Here is a 17,424-nt window from a genome sequence, read left to right as displayed (position 1 = left end):
CGGCTGCTGCTTCTAGGCCAGGGGCTCACGCTGGCGGACAGGCTGAGCAACTGACAGAACCACGCACACCACAGGAGAGGGACACAGCGGAGCATCTGCCATCGTCTCTCCAGGCAGGACCCATGCGTCCGCCCCAGGCAAGGCCAAGGTGGAGACGACATTACCTGGACACCCCAGGCTGCGGCCTGGCCCAACAATCACGGCAAGGGGGGAGAGAGTTGGCTTCGATCCCCACACACCACCGGAGCAAATTAACTCGAGCGCAGATGCCAGTTCCACAGGGCTCCCCAGCTGCACGAGTTCTGATTGGACCCCCCCCCCGGGCCAGGAACAACAGTGACACGAGATGCCGGCTGGCTCCCCGGGGGCTCCGGCGACAGCGTGGCCTGGCTGGTTAGTCCCACCTCCGTTATCAACGGAGTATTACGGCTGCATGGAGAGAGCTGAACCGAGACTGGGCCCGGCACTGACCGTGAGCGACAGCTCAAACCGCTCACAGACTAAGCAGCCAAAACCGGGAAGGGGAAACTGAGGCACGAGGCAACAACAGGCCCGAGGCAGAGCCCAGGCCTCCCGAGTCCCATTTGGCGCCGGGCCCAACCCTGAACTCCCCGGGCCCCCTCGTGCGGAGGAGGGGAGCAGATGTGTGCTCCCCATCAGCGCCTCAGCCAGGCTGCGGGAGAGAACCACGAGGCTCTGCATCAGCTGCTGCTTCCAGCCATTCTGCCAGCAGAGCGCAAGCCCCGTTCGCCCTGTGGCCGTAGGCACGGCAGCGCCACTCCTGGCCCGCCGCCGAGGCGAGAACGTGAGTCAGGAGAGGCTCCCGAGTCCGAGAGGGGCAGCAGGGCTCCTCCACCCTCACCTTGTCTTTGAAGTCACTGTGGTTCTGCAGGATGGCCCGTTGGTACGTGCCCGTCCGGACATAGTCCTGCATCATGTTCTGCTGCTGGGACAAGTAGCCGTAGAACTGAGGGAGACACAAGAGGTCGTTGACGCCTCAGGCGGCTTCATGGGAGGCGCGAGGCACTTTCCCCCACACAGGGTGGAGCAGGAGGGGGCGGGTGGCCGGGCTTGGCAGGCCAGAGGCTCTCCAAGGAAAACCCAGCACTGGGCGTGAGCCGGACGGCCAAGCAGCGCTCTAGTGGTCTGTCTGGAGCTCAGCTGATCTGAGTGGTCTGTCCCCCGGGACGGGGGCTAGTCTGAGCTGGGGGCCACTCCCAGGCAGCCCTATGGTCTCAGCCAGTTACTCCCCGCACCGGGCTAGAGCGCTGGGCCCGATCGACTGGGGTACACACCACAGCAGTGCCCTCCCGCCCCGAGCACAGCCTGCAGCTCCACACAGGCGGCTCCCCAGGGACCGGGCAGCAGCAGGGCCCCTACCTGGAAGTACTGCACGGCAGAAGACTCCTCCGTCCGCTCGCTGAACACCGAGCGCTCCACGCTGTGACCCCGGCAGGTCTTCAGGAGGTTATAAAAGGAAGAGAAATCTGAAAGCAGACCCGAGTGCTGGGATTAGAGGGGTCCTGGCCGCAGACCGCCCGCAGGGAGAGCGGCTGGCCTCAGGCACCGGGTCCCCCTCCGGTCGGTGGGGGTGAGCACTGCCCCAGCAGAGGCCGAATGGAACAAGGCGAAACCTGCCCTGGGCTGTGCTGAGGCCAGCAAGCACCAGGTGCAAAAGGAGCCCCTGGGGGCAGGGCAGGAAGGGCCCACAAGCGCTCACCCGGTCCAGGCCCCAGCACTAAGGCAACCAAGCTGACCTCGACCAGCCCCCGACCGGGGGTTCCTCCAGGCGGCCCGGAAAAGCCTGCAGCAGGGGGATGGCCCAGCCTCCATCAGACAACCGGTCCAGAGCAGGCTGGACGTTTCCCCTCACCTCCAGCCAACCTGAGCTGCGATTTCTATTGAGACGAGCCGGCCCCCGGCCCTGCGAGTGTGTGTTCAAAGCCTGCCCCCGTCGGGCTCTTCTCCAGACTGCACAGCCCTGGGGGCTGTAACCGGCCCCTGGAACTCCCGCTCTCTGACCCTCCAGGCACATCGGTCCCTTGACGGAGGCACAGCCGCCTCTTCCCAACCTTCCCGTCCGCCCTGGGCGGACCCAGCCGTGCTCCTGAGCAAAGCGGCCCTGGGAGTCGACCTACAGAACAGAGGGCCAAGCGCCCAGTGTCGGAGTCTCTGCTGACTCCCCCAGCCAGGCGTACCGGGGACTTCTGCTCTCCCGCTGCCTCTTCTCTGGGTTGTGCTCCCGGCCCCCCATGTCCCTGAAGGATGGAGCCCGCCCCACACGCCCCTAGAGGAGAGGGGCTGATTTGCCCTATTCCAATTCCAGCAGCTGCCCAGGGTGGCTTGAGTCCCGTCACTACCAGATGCGGTGTGGGCTATTGCTGGTGTTTGCTCTGACAGTGCCTCTCCCGCCTCTGCCTGGCTGGGGCCTCAGCACAGCTACTGCCACGTCACCACCGCGGGTGTCTACCCCTTCGCTCGTCCCCCAGCGACAGGCGCGAGGTGCGATCAGAGGCTCTCTGGGATGGGCGCTGGCTGGCGAGGGAGGAAGGCACATGTGGGTTTCGTGCCCCAAAATCAGGTGGCCAAAGGAGGCTGGGAGGCCTCGGACAGATGCTGGATTAGCCGGAGGTGGAGATGCAGCAGACAGCCCAGAGACTGTTCCCAGCCCACGAAACCTCTCGCCGGGCACGTGGGGAACCCCAAGCCGATACCAGGGCTCAGGGAGACCTAGATCACTCCATGGAGGACGAGCCCCTGCAGGGCTCTTTGCCAGGCTGGGCAGGGAGGGCCTGCGAACCTGGGACCGGCCCATGGGGCGGATCACTCGATTCCATGTTCTGTTCACCTGGTGCTGGGAACAGCCAGGAGACCGGCCCAAGGTCCATCCAGCCCAGGGGCATGGCCCGGTCTGGCCGTCCCTACGCTCTCAGTGCCGGTGAGGTGCCGTCAGTAGCTGCTTGCACGGCCTCTAGGGGAAGCTACCGCCAGGCCACAGCCTGAGCTGCTGAACACACCAACTCCGCAGCGGGGCCAGGACTCGGGGGCAAGCAAAGTCAGGTCAGGGTGGTAGGGACTGGAACAGCAGGGGCCCTGCAGGCCAGGACGCCCCCAGGGCACCTGCCTGCCCGTGCCCCGGATCCAGGAGAGGAACAAAGCCACATCAGAGCAGAGAGGGGACAAGCCCAGCACTGGGGTTCATGGGGAGCCCCGAGCTCTGCTGCTGGCCTGGGAGCTGCTAGCGAAAGGCAGTGGAGGGGAGGGACCTGGGGGCCAGGACTAGGCTACAGAGGCAGCAGCAGCAGGGCTCCCGGCCCCGGTCGGGGGCTCAGACACCAGCATCCCCATTAGATTCAGTTCACTGCTGCTCCCCACAGCAGCCAGCTGGGGGCGCTCTTGTAGGGGAGGGGCATTTCCTTATGGGGCCGGTGCCGGGGCTGGGCAGCCAGGTCTGGAACTGCTCTGCCAATGGAGGGGGGTCCACAGGGCAGCCTGGCTGCAGCCCCCCACCCTGCTGCCAGCCTAGGGGCTGCCTCCGTCCTTGCGCGCTTGGCCCAGCTCCCCGGGCAGCGCAGGCGCAGGGGCGTACCGGCGGGCGTGGCGAACTGCACCAGGACGCTGTTGCAGCCCAGCGTGATGATGAAGGACTGCTTGCCCACACGGCTGCACTCGCTCTCCCTGGACACGGAGCACTTGAACACGCACACGTCTTCATCTGGGGAGGAGAGCGGAGATAGATGGGAAGGGTTAGTCTGAGCCGGGGCCACTCCCAGGCAGCCCTATGGTCTCAGCCCACCCCCCCGCCAATCCTGGGCCCTGCCTCAGGGCTACCACTCGCTCCTCACCCGGCTGCTCTCCCCGCCCATCGCCAAGACTGGGGGAGACTGGACTGAGCCGCGAAGCCGGTGGCTCCAGCTGGAAGGCCGGCGCTCAGCAGCAAGGAAGGCTCCTGTGGCACCTTACAGACTAACAGGAAAGTTTGGAGCATGAGCTTTCGTGAGCACAGACTCTGCATCAGATGCTCAGCCGTGGCTGGAGGGGCTCAGGCTGCCGGACTTTTTGCCCGGGAGGTGGCTGAGGCAGGGGGCGCGAGGGCACAGCAAGGCAGGCCAGGTGCAGACGGGGCCCGTGTGTTCGGGCTGATAAAAGCAGCCTGGGCCGCACCACGCCGGCTCGCTGCTAAGGCCGTGCTGCAGCTGCAGCACACGGTCGCTGAGCTGGCAGACCCCCCCACTGCCCGGGGGCGGGGGGGTCTACCTGGATCGCTGGATCGCCCCCAGGCCTAGGGTGAGAAATCAGGAGGGGTGGGAGGCTGTGCTGCCCACACACTGAGCACGTGGGCGGCCGCCCAGCCGGCAGCGTGTGTCTTATGGGTGGTGCACAGCTGCACACGCCCCAGTGCGCATAAAATTTATTCAGCCCACGGATGGAAGGAAGACACAGGAACACATCTGCAGGAAAAGCCCTGAAAACTGGGACCGTGCCTGTAAACCTGCGAGATCTGTCACCCTCTGGGGTGGAACCAGCACCAAGGCCGGGCCAGGCCGAGGGTGGGACGGTCTCAGCTGGGCCATGCCCTGCTGACTCACACAGACTCCCAAAGAGGTCGATCTGTGCCTCCCGCCTGTGGGGGCGGGCGCTCTGAGGAGCCAGCTGGCACTGGGCCCGTCGCTCGTCAGTAGACGCGTCTCAGGCATCAGCCTTGGGCGCTACGTCTGGGGAACTGGCTGGGAAGTAGGGGGGCCCCCACAGTGGGCAGCAGGAGGGACCAGTCCTGGGGAGCAGGCTAGACCCAGGGAAGGAGCAGGACAGCAGCAACAGGCCGGAGGGGGCTAGTCGGTGACCCCAGGGGATATGCAAATGTCCTTCGGGTACTCCCAAGGGCCTGCAGGTCCCCTTACTCTACCCCGCAGCCTCCTGCTAGCCCAGCCCTGGGCTCCCCAGGGCCCTCAGCCTCCACCTGCAGCACCTTGGCCGCTGCCCTCCCCGCTAGAGCTGTCCTGCGGAGGTTACGTGGCGGCCTGGGCCCAAGCCCCTCTGTAGAGAGGCTGAGGCCCCCAAACTCATCCCACTTGTGGGCCCGCTCAGATTTCTACAGCGGTTTCATCACTCTCCTCCCTTTACACACACACACCAAGGCACAGACTCCGCCCTCACTGCCTGGCCCAGCAAAAGGAGAGCCCCTCCCAGGGGCTGGGGCCTGCTTCAGTGGGATGGGTGGCAGCCCCTTGGGGGGGTGTCCTTAGCTGGGGGGCTGCACATTATCAGCACACGCAGAACCAGAGCCCCGATGCTCTCGGCAGATCTCCCTGCGCGCAGCAGCCGGTCTGTGCAGATAGCTGGGCAAGGGCAGCCAGGGCCAAGCCGACGCTGCCTGGTGCGGCCTCCCCACCCTCCGCCGTCTTCCAGACTCAGGCCAAGTGGGCTCGCCAGGCCTTGCAAAGCTGGCAGCACGGAGCTGGCCCGCCTCAGTGCATGATGGGAATCGCAGTCCGCTCCTCCTCCGCTCAAGCTGGCTCTCTGCAGCACAGAGCCCCTCGGGGGTGGCGGGAGGGTCGGGTCACAGCGGAGAGCGGGGACACCCGGGAGCATTCTGCCCCGAGAACGCTGGTGTCTGCACTGGACCAGAACTCCAGCTGCAAACGTGACGAGTCTCGGGGTCCCCTACCCCACAAGTCTGCGCACACCCCAGCACGGCTGCTGGCCCAGGGAACGACGTCGGGTTCCCCCAGCCCTGCAGGAGCAGACCTGGGGGTTCTGCGGGGCAGGCCGACGGCCCATCACACTGGAGCTCACAATGGTTCTGTCTGAGCCTGGAACCCATTAACAGCTCCGTGGGCTCCCATTCCCAACCCCCCAGGACGTCCCATTACCAGCGGGACACCGACGAGGGCAGCAAAAGCCAACACACCATGGCCAGATCAGAACCTGTGGCACCAGGCGGCGGAGGGGAGGGGTGGGGTTGGGTTTGCCAGAGTACAGGAGGGTGGAACTTGACAACTGAGCTCTACGAATCCAGGGGCCTGGCCTGGCCTGGCCTGGCCTGGCCTGGCCTTCCCTTCCCCACCACACCTGGTTCCCAGTCTACGGACGGGGGCTAGCGCCAACCCTGGTGCCAGGAAAGGCCCAGGCACCTGCGGCTCTGCCATGGGAAGGACGGAGGTGTAATTACCCCCGACACAGAATGCGTTCGCTCACACCACGCTCCCAGGATCAAAGAGGCTCTCACACCAACGCTATAATTAACCCGGCTCCCCGCCGTCAACCACACAGCTCCACCCGGGCCATTACTCCCAGGGAGTTCTCCTTGCGAGCCGGCACAGGGCGGTCCAACAGGTCTCCTGCTGGCGAAGCATCTTTCCAGGGTCGCAGACAGAGGCAGATCCCGCCTGTTCTGTGCTACCCCTGCGCTTGTCAGCCTGGGGCTGGGGCTCCAGGAGGGATAGGCGATGGGAGCGCGCGCCGGGGGAAAGCGCCACACCCAGGCCGGGTCCCCTACCGAGCGCTGCTGCAGGCACAGCTCAGGCCCAAGCGTGCAAGTTCTCGGCGGTGTGTCGTGTCTCCCCCCACCACCCATCTGCCTATTTAGCCCACAAGCGCTCGGAGGCAGGACTGCGAGTTGCACTGGAACGCACCGCTCCGGTCTCAGCTGCGGCCCTGCAGCTGCTGCTTCGCTTTACTGGAGGCACCCGTGTCCTTCCCAGACTCGCTCGGTAGCTCGAAGGCCAGAAAAGGCCACGTGCCACTTACTGCCTGGCACCGGTGCCTGGCAAAGGGGGCAGCAGGGCGCAGCCTGGCCCCGTCTCTTCCAAGCCCCCCGCTCCACGAGAGACTCGCTGCGTCCAATCGGCCATAGAATCCCGCGGCGAGAGGACACGTCTCTACAGGCGTGACCCGCAAGAAGGAACCTGCCCCACCCTCTCAGCTTTCACCCACACCTCCTCTGCTGGCAGGGCTGGTGCTCGAGACAGCCATGCAGCAGGGAAGGAGAGAATCGAGCCGTGATCCTGGGACCCATCACGGGCACAGGGACAGGCCACGCGGAGATTTCTCATCCCCAGAGGCAGGACCCTTCTCCGCCACCAGCCACCCCCTGCTCTTCGCTCAGGGCTGCACGCGCGGCCCTCTCCCTCCAGCCAGAGCGGGAGATGGCAGCAAAAGCCTCAGACACACGGGCTTCAAGCCCCACACAAATGGCGATGCCTTGCTGTGGATCTGCCCGCACACATGGCCGGCCGCCCGGTTCCGATCCTCCAGCAGCTGGGCTCTGCACTGCTCACTCACGGGCCCAGGACTCAGGCCGGAAGCTCTGCTGAAACATCCCCTTTCCACCCCAAGCCTGCGGCCTGAGCGCCGCCGGGGGCTTGGGAAGAGCAGCGAGCAGCAGGCACAGGGCCAGCTCAGTACCACCAGCACCAGCCAGGCCAGGAGAGACAGCGGCTGCTCACATCTCGCACTGAAGCGGTGAGCGGCACCAGGAGGGCAGAGCCACAGGCCGCCATAAGCTCAAGCGCTCCTCCCCAGAGCCTGCTCCACCCTGCCGCTCTAGGCTAACAGGACGCCCCAACCCCGGCTGGAGCAGGGCCACAAAGGCAGGGAGAAAGCAGGACAGGTTCCCTCAGGATCTGGGCTGGGGCTCTAACCTCCTTGGCAGGGGCCCTGTGCAAACCTGGGCCCTCTGGAGCTCAGTGCAGGAGCCTCTGCAGTCGGAGCTAAGGCTGCCGGCTCTCAGCCAAGGCTGGAGGGGAGACAACGCCTGGTGCATGGCACACTGGCAAAGCCCCCCAGGGCCACCTGGTGCAGCCGCAGCACGATCCCCCCGCTGCCAGGCTGATTTCGGCAGGGAGGGGGCAGAAGTCAGATGGAGTCCTGTCCATCTCGGCCAGGCTGGAGGTGGAGGGGCCCCACAGCTTCCGCCTAACCCCTGGCCTGGAGGTACGGCCCAGCCAGAGCAGGCCAAGCGGAAACCCCGGGGGACGCTGCTGCTGGCTTGCAGGGCAGCGAGGGGGCCGAGGGACCAGCAGGAGCTGTGCTGGGGGGGCAGAGCTCAAGTGGCATTTACAGGGCTCAGAACCAGCTTCTCTTCAACCTGAGGGTGGTGCAACCCGCCAAGTGCTGCTGCCACCGCCCGAACCAGTCTGACAGCCCCGGAACCCAGCGCCCGCTGGGCACGGCGCTGGCGGCAGAGGCGGAGCAGGGAGCAGCACCTGCTAGGTCAGGCAATTCACCCAGAGCTCAACCACTGCCAACGCGCCAGCCTGGGCCAGGCCACACGGCATCTGCTTCCTGGCCCCTGCGGCGCACGTACATCACGGTGACGCCCCCAGCCCACCTCCACCACAGCACGCGGCCGTTCCCAGCCCTCAGACGGGGGAGCACCCACGGACGCCGCGCAGCGCTCAGAGCCAGATGGGCGCCCACCACAGGCCTTCAGCAGCTGCCCCCGCGAACACCTGCGCAGCACACCAGGGAGGGGCAGGCCGGTCGCCCCCCCGAGCCAGCCTGACGCCAATACCACCAGCAACCACGCAGCACACAACAGCAACCCGGGCACCAGGCCCGGAACGAAGCCTGCTGCCAGCTGCGCTCCACTGGAGGTTTATTCCCCTCGTTATCGCAGGCGTCACCTCCTGTCCCGCAGCAAAGCCCCGGCCCCGGGCGTGCCTCAGTTTCCCTAGGCACCGCACAATATCTAGCTGGTATGGGGCGATCTGGGCACGACGGCTTCTGGCCAGAACAGGTCTGTAACCTGCGCCTGGGAGGGAGTGCAGCCAGGTGGCAGCTTTCACCCCAGAAGCAAGACAAAGGGTGGAGGAGGGGCCGGGCTGTTTGGTTTTGAACTGGGCTGCTGGGACGGGGAGGCAGGGTGGGGACAGAGCCCCGGCTCTCCGCCCCTCTCCCCAGATGGGCCGTACTGACTGCTTCCGGCTTCGGCACGACAAGCCTGCAGGAGCTGCTCGCTGCGGGTCCCACCTGGCCGCGGATGGGGCGCAGGGCCTGACTCCCCCGCCCGCAGCTACTCCAGCAGCAGCACCTCTCCCAGCGTGCTCTCCGCTACCGTGTGCGCAGCACTGCCGGCCCAGCGGCCACCCGAGCAGAGCCCAAGGGGGGGGCGAGTGCGCAGCCCCCTCCGCCCCCAAGGGGCTGCCCCTGGAAGCGATCAAATGCAAATGTCTCCCATCCAAGCTAATCACCCTGTCAGGCGGGGCCCCCCGCCTGCTTTGTGAGCAACAAAAGGGACGGCAGATGGGCCAGGGGCTTCCCTGCAGGCTGAAAGGAGAAAGGCCAGCGAGAGGCTCCCCAGCCAGGGACCCTATTTATGTGCTGGGGCCTCGCCCCTCCCTCCTCCCGGCTTCGCACAAAGGCTTCGCAGCCAGCCACTGAAAGGGGGAATCAACTCCCCTGGCGACTGCGTACGGAACAGCCCCAGCCCTCGGGAGCCGGTTAGAACCTGGGGCCCACAGAAGGGCCGGCTGGCCCCTCCGCCACGCTGCCCTCCAGGGGCTGGGGCTGGGCCTGGGCCTGGCAGTCACCTGGCACGTCCCCTCAGGCGGGGAAGGCTGAGACACCACCGCCCCCTTCCCCCCAGACCCAGGCCCTCTGCGGGTCCCTGCACCAGAGATCGCCCGCTGGGCTCAAGGGGGCTGGGAGAGCAGACAGGCCAAGGGCCTTTACGCAAAGGAAGGAGCTGCTGCCTCGCAGCCCAACTGCAGCAACAAGAGCTAGAGTGCCAGAGACTGGACACCTGTGCCTCAGTTTCCCCCATCTAAAGAGGATAACGAGCCAGCCCCTCCTCACTCCGGGGATGAGGTAGGCAGGTCTGCTGAGCTGTCTGGAGAGGACAAGTGCCAGGCAAGCGCTGGACACCCGTTTCCAGGAGCACCACTGGTAGAGCCCCTCGGCCTGGCCCACTCCCCAGCACGAGGCCATCTCCAAGCCATCTGTAGCAGAACCACTGCTCTGCCCCTGACCCAGCCCACCAGGGCGTCTTGGCCTCGGCCAGCAAACCAGGACGAAGGCTCCAGGCTGCTGAGCTGACCTCCTGGGGCTCCAGCCAGGCAGGCGAGACCCGGTGCTCACCAGTGCGGCCAGAGGAGGGGAACCGGGTTTCATCACAGAAACGCTCCTGCTGATGGCAGGGGGCAGCTCAGGACAGCAACACGCCCCCCAAGTGCTGGAGAGCAAAGGGTCCCCTTCCACCCGCCCACAAGAAGTGAGAGTCCCCAGAAGGCGAGAGCACCCCCAGCTGAGCCGCACTCCCCCCCACCCAAATCACACCACCCCGGAAGTAACACCCCGTTTAAAGAGGAGCTTTTGGAGTGGGGGGACAGGCCGAGGCAGCGGCGCGCTCCTCCCTCAAGGAGACGTGCTCAGCAAACGGGGCAGAGCGCTGCTTCTGACGCTCTGGCCTGCGACCGAGGCGTCCGCCCAGGGAGCTCCCTTCTCTCTCTCACACACCCCCCCCGCGCCACGATACTGGCCACCCCGTTGCTCTCCCCACCCCTCCGCACACACAGCTGCCACCCGGGCCGCTCACTCGCCCGCCAGCGTTCCTGCCAGTTTCCTCCACCCCAGGGCGGAACACGTGTTCTTCTGGGCACCAGTGCAGGTGCGGCTGCGCGCCACCAGCAGGGCAGCACCCGAATCCCTCCTGGGCAGCCGCCCCAGGGAATGCCGGCATGCGCTAACGCACCGGCTGAGAAGGCAGCTGGGCTCCCACTCACCCCTCGCACGGCAGCACAGCTTCGCTACCGGGCAGAGAACTGCCACCCTGCCCGGCCAAAGGGGACCATCGTCCCTGTCACCGGCCGCCCCGCTCAGTGCTATGGCAGCCACGGCTCCCTGGCACAGCGGCTGTGCAGCACGCAGCCACCTCCTTGGCCCTGGCCCAAGCTCCCACGGATCCCTCAACAGCGCAAGAGCTGGCCTGGGCAGAGACCGCTTCGCCAAGACACCGCAGGCCCCTCCCGGCAGAGCCTGGGCCAAGGACAGCTCCAGGAAAGACTCAGGGCTCCCCTAGCGGAGAGACCGGCAGCATCTGAGCCACCTCCGAGCAGCGGCTTGACACCTCGACAGAAGCCTCGGCAGCGTCAGCCGCAGGCCGGGCTCCGCGTGAGACTTGCTCCAGACCTCCAAGGCTCACGCACCCTTCTCTTGCTGACGCAAAGTGCGCGGCGGCATGAAAGCGGTGCAGGTTTCGCTCTCCCGGGGCCCTTGGCACGCGCATGGAAGAAGTCACGTTTCAGCCAAAAGCGGACGGATGGACGGACAGACGCCCAGCAGGCCGGCAACTCCTGCTGAACGCTCAGTGGAGACAGCCGTCCAGAGCAGCTCTCCCTGGCCAGAATCCAAGGCAGGCACCCAACCCAGCCCATTAGGTGCTCTGAACGCCAGCTCGGGCCTCTGCCCAGCCATGCAAAGCCGTCACCTGAGCCCAGAGGGCAGGCGATCCAGCCTCTGGGCAGCCCCCACAGTCCTGCGCACGTTTTTGCTGTAGTTCTGGTGATTTGAGCGGCCCCCCTCTGTTCGAAAAGGGGATTTCCTACAAGAGCCAGATCTTTGCAAGAAGCCAGACTCAGCCCGGTTTAACTGCTAGCGGGAACGAGAACCGCGAGACAGAAAGGCACTAGGGTAAGCAAGCCCCCACCCTCAGGCCACAGTCTAGGGCTCACCGATGTGATCAGACCATCGTAATCTTACAGCGCCTTGGGACTGGGGCCTCCGTGTGCTGCCCACAGCCCTTTGAAGAGCTGAAGCCTGGAAACTCTCAGCTGAAAAGAAGGGGCAGTGACCCACCAGTCAGGGCCATGGGGCTCAGCTCCCCAGCTGCAAGCACAAGGATGACCACCTTTCTCCAGCCCCAGACTCAGGGGTCGGCTGTCCTGAGCAGAGACCTCGCTATGCGCCAGTTGACACGCTCGACTGTCTCTGGGAGGAACCGAATTCCGAGATCCTCAGGCCGGAAAGGGTCAGCTGGTTCGCTCAGGCCAGAGAGTGGCCCCCACGAACCCCCTAGAGCAGAGCTGTCAGGAAACCCTCCGATCAGAGGTGAAGAGAAGTGCCTTCAGTAGCCACCAGCAGCAGCACCTCGGCCGGGGAAAAGCCTAACATCAAAGCACACATCCCTGCTTGGGGGGCCCCTCGCCTACGCGCCATGGGGACAAACTAACCCAGGGAAGGCCCAAAGCTGCCCGCCAAGCAGCAGCCAAGTCAGCACAAGCAGAGCAGCCTGGCCCATGCTCACTGCTGCTGGAAGCATGCACAGAGCCGCCCTGGCTGGCAGTCCCAGGGCCACTCCCACTGCGCACCCCTGTGCCCGCAGGGGGCACCCGTGATGGGAGCAGGCACTGCCTGTGGGCCCCTTGGAAGAGCACTTTCCCACCGTGAGCACAGCACGCTGGATTTGCGCGCACGCTCTGACAGAGGGAAATGTCACTTGCAGCCCAGCCCCTGCTTCAGTCTGGCACTCTGGAGACCCCAATTCAAGCCCGTCTGCCTCCTGGGAGCGTTGTGAGGGAAGCTCCCACGTGCCACTGGTCAGCTGTGGATCACATAGACCTCCACCCAAGAGGCCAGGAGCACCACCCCCATTTTACAGATGGGGAACCGAGGCACATTGCAAGGCCCAGACTCTCCCACAATCCTCCAGCGGCAGAGTGAGGAACAAGGCCGACCAGGCAGCAAGTTCTGCCACTGGCAACGCCAGCACAGCTGTGACATTAGGGTTCACGATATGACTCCAGCACGTTAGAAAGGGGCACAGACATTATCAGCTTCCGTCTGAAAGAGGGTGTCTTCCCTCTTCACCTAGTGCTCACTTAGAGGTGCCCAACAGGTGGGCAAACTTTTCAAGCCAAGAAGCCAGCCAGGTCTGTCCGTCTCTCTCTCACACACGCTGCCAGGAGAAAACGGAGAATCTGGCACCGGCTTGGACTCACAGGAGAGCATCTGCATGTGATATGAAAAGCCAGGGAGAGCCTCCTTTAAAAAACCTGGGGCAGGAGAAAAGCGGACGGAATACTCACGGATCCCGACATCGGGAAGGTCTGGTCTGGTCTGTTCTCCCCACTTCGCCACAAAGGAGCCCGGGTCACTCAAGGACATTAAAAAACGAAGCAAACGAAAGGAAATAATTGGTGGCCTGTGGAACTCACTGCCACATGGCGCTGATGAGGTCACGACCTCAGCAAGACTCAAACTGGATGTTTAAGTAGGTAACAAGAATGGCCAGAGTTCAAAGCACAACCACTGCTCGCTGCAAGGTTTGTCTCCCCCCAGCACAACGGCCCGGCCTGGGCTGTCCCCAGGCACACCGGCAGCATACGAGAACACACTCACTCCCAAGGTATAAAGCAGCCGTGGGGGGGCAGCAGCAAGGTACGACCCACAGGCCGCTGCCTTTTGCTGTGGCCCTCACTCTGCCCTAAGACTGCAGGGGGGAGACCCTCAGGTGCTGCCTGTCCCCAGCAAGCAGTGTAGGGGAACAGAGATTTTGCTGGGGGTGGGGACAGTACATGAAACCAGCCAATGGGAGCTGAGAAGCTTTGCTGGGGGCGGGGGCACTACAGTGTGATTTCTCAGCTCCCACCACCCGAGCCTGCTTCCGGCCCCACCCCACCTCCCTCCCTCGCTGACCCTTCACGAGCTCCCCCCTCCCTCCCCCAGGCCAGAATCCTCTTCTGCACCCACAGTCCTGCCCGGAGCCTGCGCCCCACTACCCCAGGTCCCAGCCCCTCCTAGTCTCCTACGCTGCCTTCTGCGCCCAACGGCCAGCCCAGACCCCACAGCCCCTCCACAGAGGAGTGCGGCCCTTGACCACTTGGCAAAGCCTTGGAGTGGCCCCCAATCAAGAATTATTGCCCACCTGGATAGAAAGCCTCTCTGACTGCTACACACTTTCAGATGAGACTTTCACAGACGCAGCTCATCCCACATCTGTCTGTAGGGCTTTCGCACGGTCCTTTGTCATCAGAGACCAAATCCCAGTCGAGCTGGGCCTCAGGTCTGAGCCAGTCTGGAAATTCTTGTGCTCCTACGATACGATCGCAAAAGCAACTTTCTGCATCTCAATGTGAAGACAAAGAATGGGCGCAGTCAGGCCAGCTGTGCTGAGGGTTCTTTTAAGGGTATTTTAGGGTTTTTTAAAAAAAGATGGCAAATGGGGAGGCTTTAATTCTGACAACCAGACAACCTGCAGATAGGTGAAACTGGCTACAAACGAGCTGAAATTGACTAGCTTATTTTCATCCTTGACCCCACTGAAACAAAGCAAACAGCTTGAATGGAGACTTTGTAAGAAAGGATTCTATTGGTTTCAAGCATTTTCAGGTGTTAATAACAGAAAATGAAATCAGTTTATCGACCAGATTCATTTGAACCTGAGGCGACCCCTTTAAAGTAAAAAGGGGAGGAGAAATTCAGTCTAGTGATATCTGGAGACCCAAGCGTGTTTGGGAATCCTCCTTTTAGAATCCAAGTAGAGGCTACCAGCCTTTGCTGTCTGCCATGGCACAGAATGAAGAGCATATGAAGAGTGTCTTTGGGAGAGGAACAATTGGTGCACAAACCCTAAGGAGAAAGAAAAAGCTCTGCTTTGAGACGCTAACCCACAGGAATGTCCATGTGCCCTGACAAGCCCCAAGCTATTGATTTTTATTTCAGTCACATTAAAAAGATGCTTTTCTGAGGCTCCAAGTGGCATAAACAAATCATCAGTACAAGAAAATCCCAAAGCATTGTACAAATCACTGCAACGGGCACTCGGGCAAGTAGACGCCTACAGGAACCCCTCACCACCCCTCCAGCTACACCCATCCAGAAATGCAGCTTTTTGTAGGGCGCCTGGGATGGCACCAAAGGAAGGGGGATCGCCTTCCACCTGGATCTTTCCTGGGGGTACATAAGAACATAAGAACGGCCATACTGGGTCAGACCAAAGGTCCATCCAGCCCAGTATCCCGTCTGCCGACAGTGGCCAATGCCAGGTGCCCCAGAGAAGGAGAACAGAAGACAATGATCAAGTGATTTATCTCCTGCCATCCATCTCCTGCCCTTGTTCTGAAGGCTGGGGCACCATACTTTACCCATGGCTAATAGCCATTTATGGACCTAACCTGCAAACACCATAACATCCCCTGTGACATGGGGGGGTGGGGGAGATGCTAAGGCCAGGTCACTCGCTATTCCACAGCACTGGGAGAGGCTCCTAGGCTCAGAGCAGCAGCTGCATTAACAAATCAAGTGAAAGGAAGCCCCCCAAGCAATCTGAGGCAGGAATGTCCCTGGTTTAAGCAACTGTAAAACAAAGGCTCAGTGCGAGGTCTGCAATCACAGACGCAGGCACTGGTGAAAGCTCAGATATCAGCTGGTGCCGGTCCCTCGGGCAGGATTTCAGACTTCTAAGACATAAGCAATCAGCATCAGAACAAGTTCGCATTTTCCATTACCTCGTTTCTTTCCACTAGCACCTGCTTCCCCCAGACCCGCTACCCTCCCCAGCCAAACGGCCATGCTGGATGCATCCCAGGTGTCGAGGTGAAGAACAATGCCTTCCTAAAAGCCTAAGTCTCTCACCAGTATGGAACTTTATCCAGGGCAGCGCCTCAGATGCTAGCACCCACAGCAGCCCCCCTCGAGAACTAACCCACGAGTAGGAATTCTTTGTGTAGCCTTATGGACGGCATGCTGGTCTGCTCACCCAACAGCTCCCTGACGCTTCTGTCTCTATTTTACACAGGCAGAGATGGCTAGCAGGTGTGCGCGGAACCTGGAAATCAACTCAACTGTGTCAGATTTACTCCAATAAACAAGTCCTGCTAGTCAAAGATGATCAAATGCAGACAGTCTATAGAACGTCTCGAAATCTGACAATCAGTGCTCGGTATCAGCGCTCTCCCTGACTACAAAGCTGGTTCAGAACCGTATTGACAAAGGGATAACATTTTTGACTGTTATATTTTGAAATCTGACAAGTTTCCTTTAAGCCCCAGGTGAATGTCAAAACAGAGGGCACTCAGGAGTAGGCTATCCACACGCAGCCCTCATGCAGACAATGAAAATAACCTCGGCTGCTCCACTTTACATTACAGTAGCACGCAGAGGCTTCAATAGCGATCTCAGCCCCAGCGTCTCAGATGCAGCACAAGACAGTGGCTGTTTCTAAGCCCTTTAGGGCAGGGGCGGAGAGGGAAGCAGGTGGAAGAGATGCTGAAAGGTGAAGTGATTTGCCCAAGATCAGTTATGAACAGAACTGAGGGCCGAGCTCCATGCCACCGGCTCCAGCCCCAGCGCTCAGGACAAGAGGTACTGGAGTGTCGGATCAGCTCTGGGAGCACCCCACGAGGGAGCTGAATGTGCGAAGCAGAGTGGGGTGGAGTACACCCAGCCGGAACCAGTCCGCACACTCCTACCCACCAGAGGGAGGGAGCTGCACCTAGCAGGCCACTGGGGAGATTGCTGGGGGAGGGGAAGCGAGCGGGACACCCAGGAGGAAAAGTTGGCCCAGAGCTCCTGTAACACCTATTCTGCAACAGCCAGCGTCCCCCCAAACAGCTCCTCCGCCAGCCTCCAAAGCTTTCCACCGGGATGATCAGGGAGGAACATGCACTGCTCCCCCACTTCTGCAGAGGGAGGCAACACGCCAGGCCAGACTCACTTCCTCCTAAAACAGCCCTGGACCAGCTGCTTCTAACCCCAGGGATGTGACACCCCCCCCAACCCTCGGCACTGCCATGGGGGGTGAGGGAATTCAACTGCTGCTCCAGCCAGGACAGCGATTCCCAGTGCCTGGCTGCTGGGTGGTAACACTGCACTCAGTGACCCCTCTGTGGGAATGGCAGCTCCAGGAGGGAGAGCCCCCCGGAGACCCACAGCCTTCCAGGAAACCAAACCACCTGCACCCGACAGCGAGAGCTTGGGAACTCAGGGGCTAGGGACAGAAGGGAAAGGGGCTGCTCACCACAGGGCTGACTGCTCCAGGAAACGCACTGTGGCGCACGGATGCTGCCCACAACGCCCAGCCCAAGGCCTGGGAGAGACCTTTCCTGCTCAGCGGAAAGCTGGAGTCGGGCACCCACCAAAAGGGAGCAGCCTCGCTCAAGACGTAACACCCACCGGCGCCCAGCTGTCGGACACCTGCCCCTCCAGACCTCTGTCACCGACCTTGCCCCCCAGGCCCCTCACTGCAGCACCAGCTTTCCCCAAACAAGAGGGGATAAAGTCTGCCACCGCACGGACGCCGGGTTTAAAGCCCGGTCGCAGGGCGAGCACACGGCAGCGCTGCGCCGCCTCTTGCCAGGGGAGCTGGCCTCACCGGTGCCCTGGAGCCGCTCGACGCACCAAAAAGCGCCCCACGCGCCAGGCGGACGCCAGCCAGGCCAGCCCCAGGTGCCAGAATGCCCCGGCGCACTCGCAGCCCGACGCAGG

The 17,424-nt window shown here is 62.8% G+C and overlaps 1 protein-coding gene across 6 annotated transcripts in view; it reads right to left on the bottom strand.

Annotated features, from left to right (window-relative positions):
- The window catches only part of CARM1 (coactivator associated arginine methyltransferase 1), a 36,515-nt gene that overhangs the window by 17,927 nt on the left and 1,164 nt on the right, over window positions 1-17,424 (bottom strand). For 5 of the 6 annotated variants that reach the window (XM_074980279.1, XM_074980278.1, XM_074980280.1 and 2 more), the window contains exons 2-4: window positions 3,590-3,715; window positions 1,381-1,487; window positions 863-967 (exon numbers count right to left, since the gene is read on the bottom strand). In XM_074980279.1, the coding sequence (XP_074836380.1) occupies window positions 863-967; window positions 1,381-1,487; window positions 3,590-3,715 (338 nt within the window). Of the gene's footprint in view, window positions 1-862; window positions 968-1,380; window positions 1,488-3,589; window positions 3,716-13,025; window positions 13,613-17,424 lie in introns of those variants that run through there. The other variant, XM_074980281.1, reaches the window with a different exon arrangement.

This window comes from Carettochelys insculpta, chromosome 29 (assembly GCF_033958435.1).
Source record: "Carettochelys insculpta isolate YL-2023 chromosome 29, ASM3395843v1, whole genome shotgun sequence".
In the NCBI taxonomy this organism is placed as follows: Eukaryota; Metazoa; Chordata; order Testudines; family Carettochelyidae; genus Carettochelys; species Carettochelys insculpta.
This window is presented reverse-complemented; position numbering and strand designations above follow the sequence as displayed.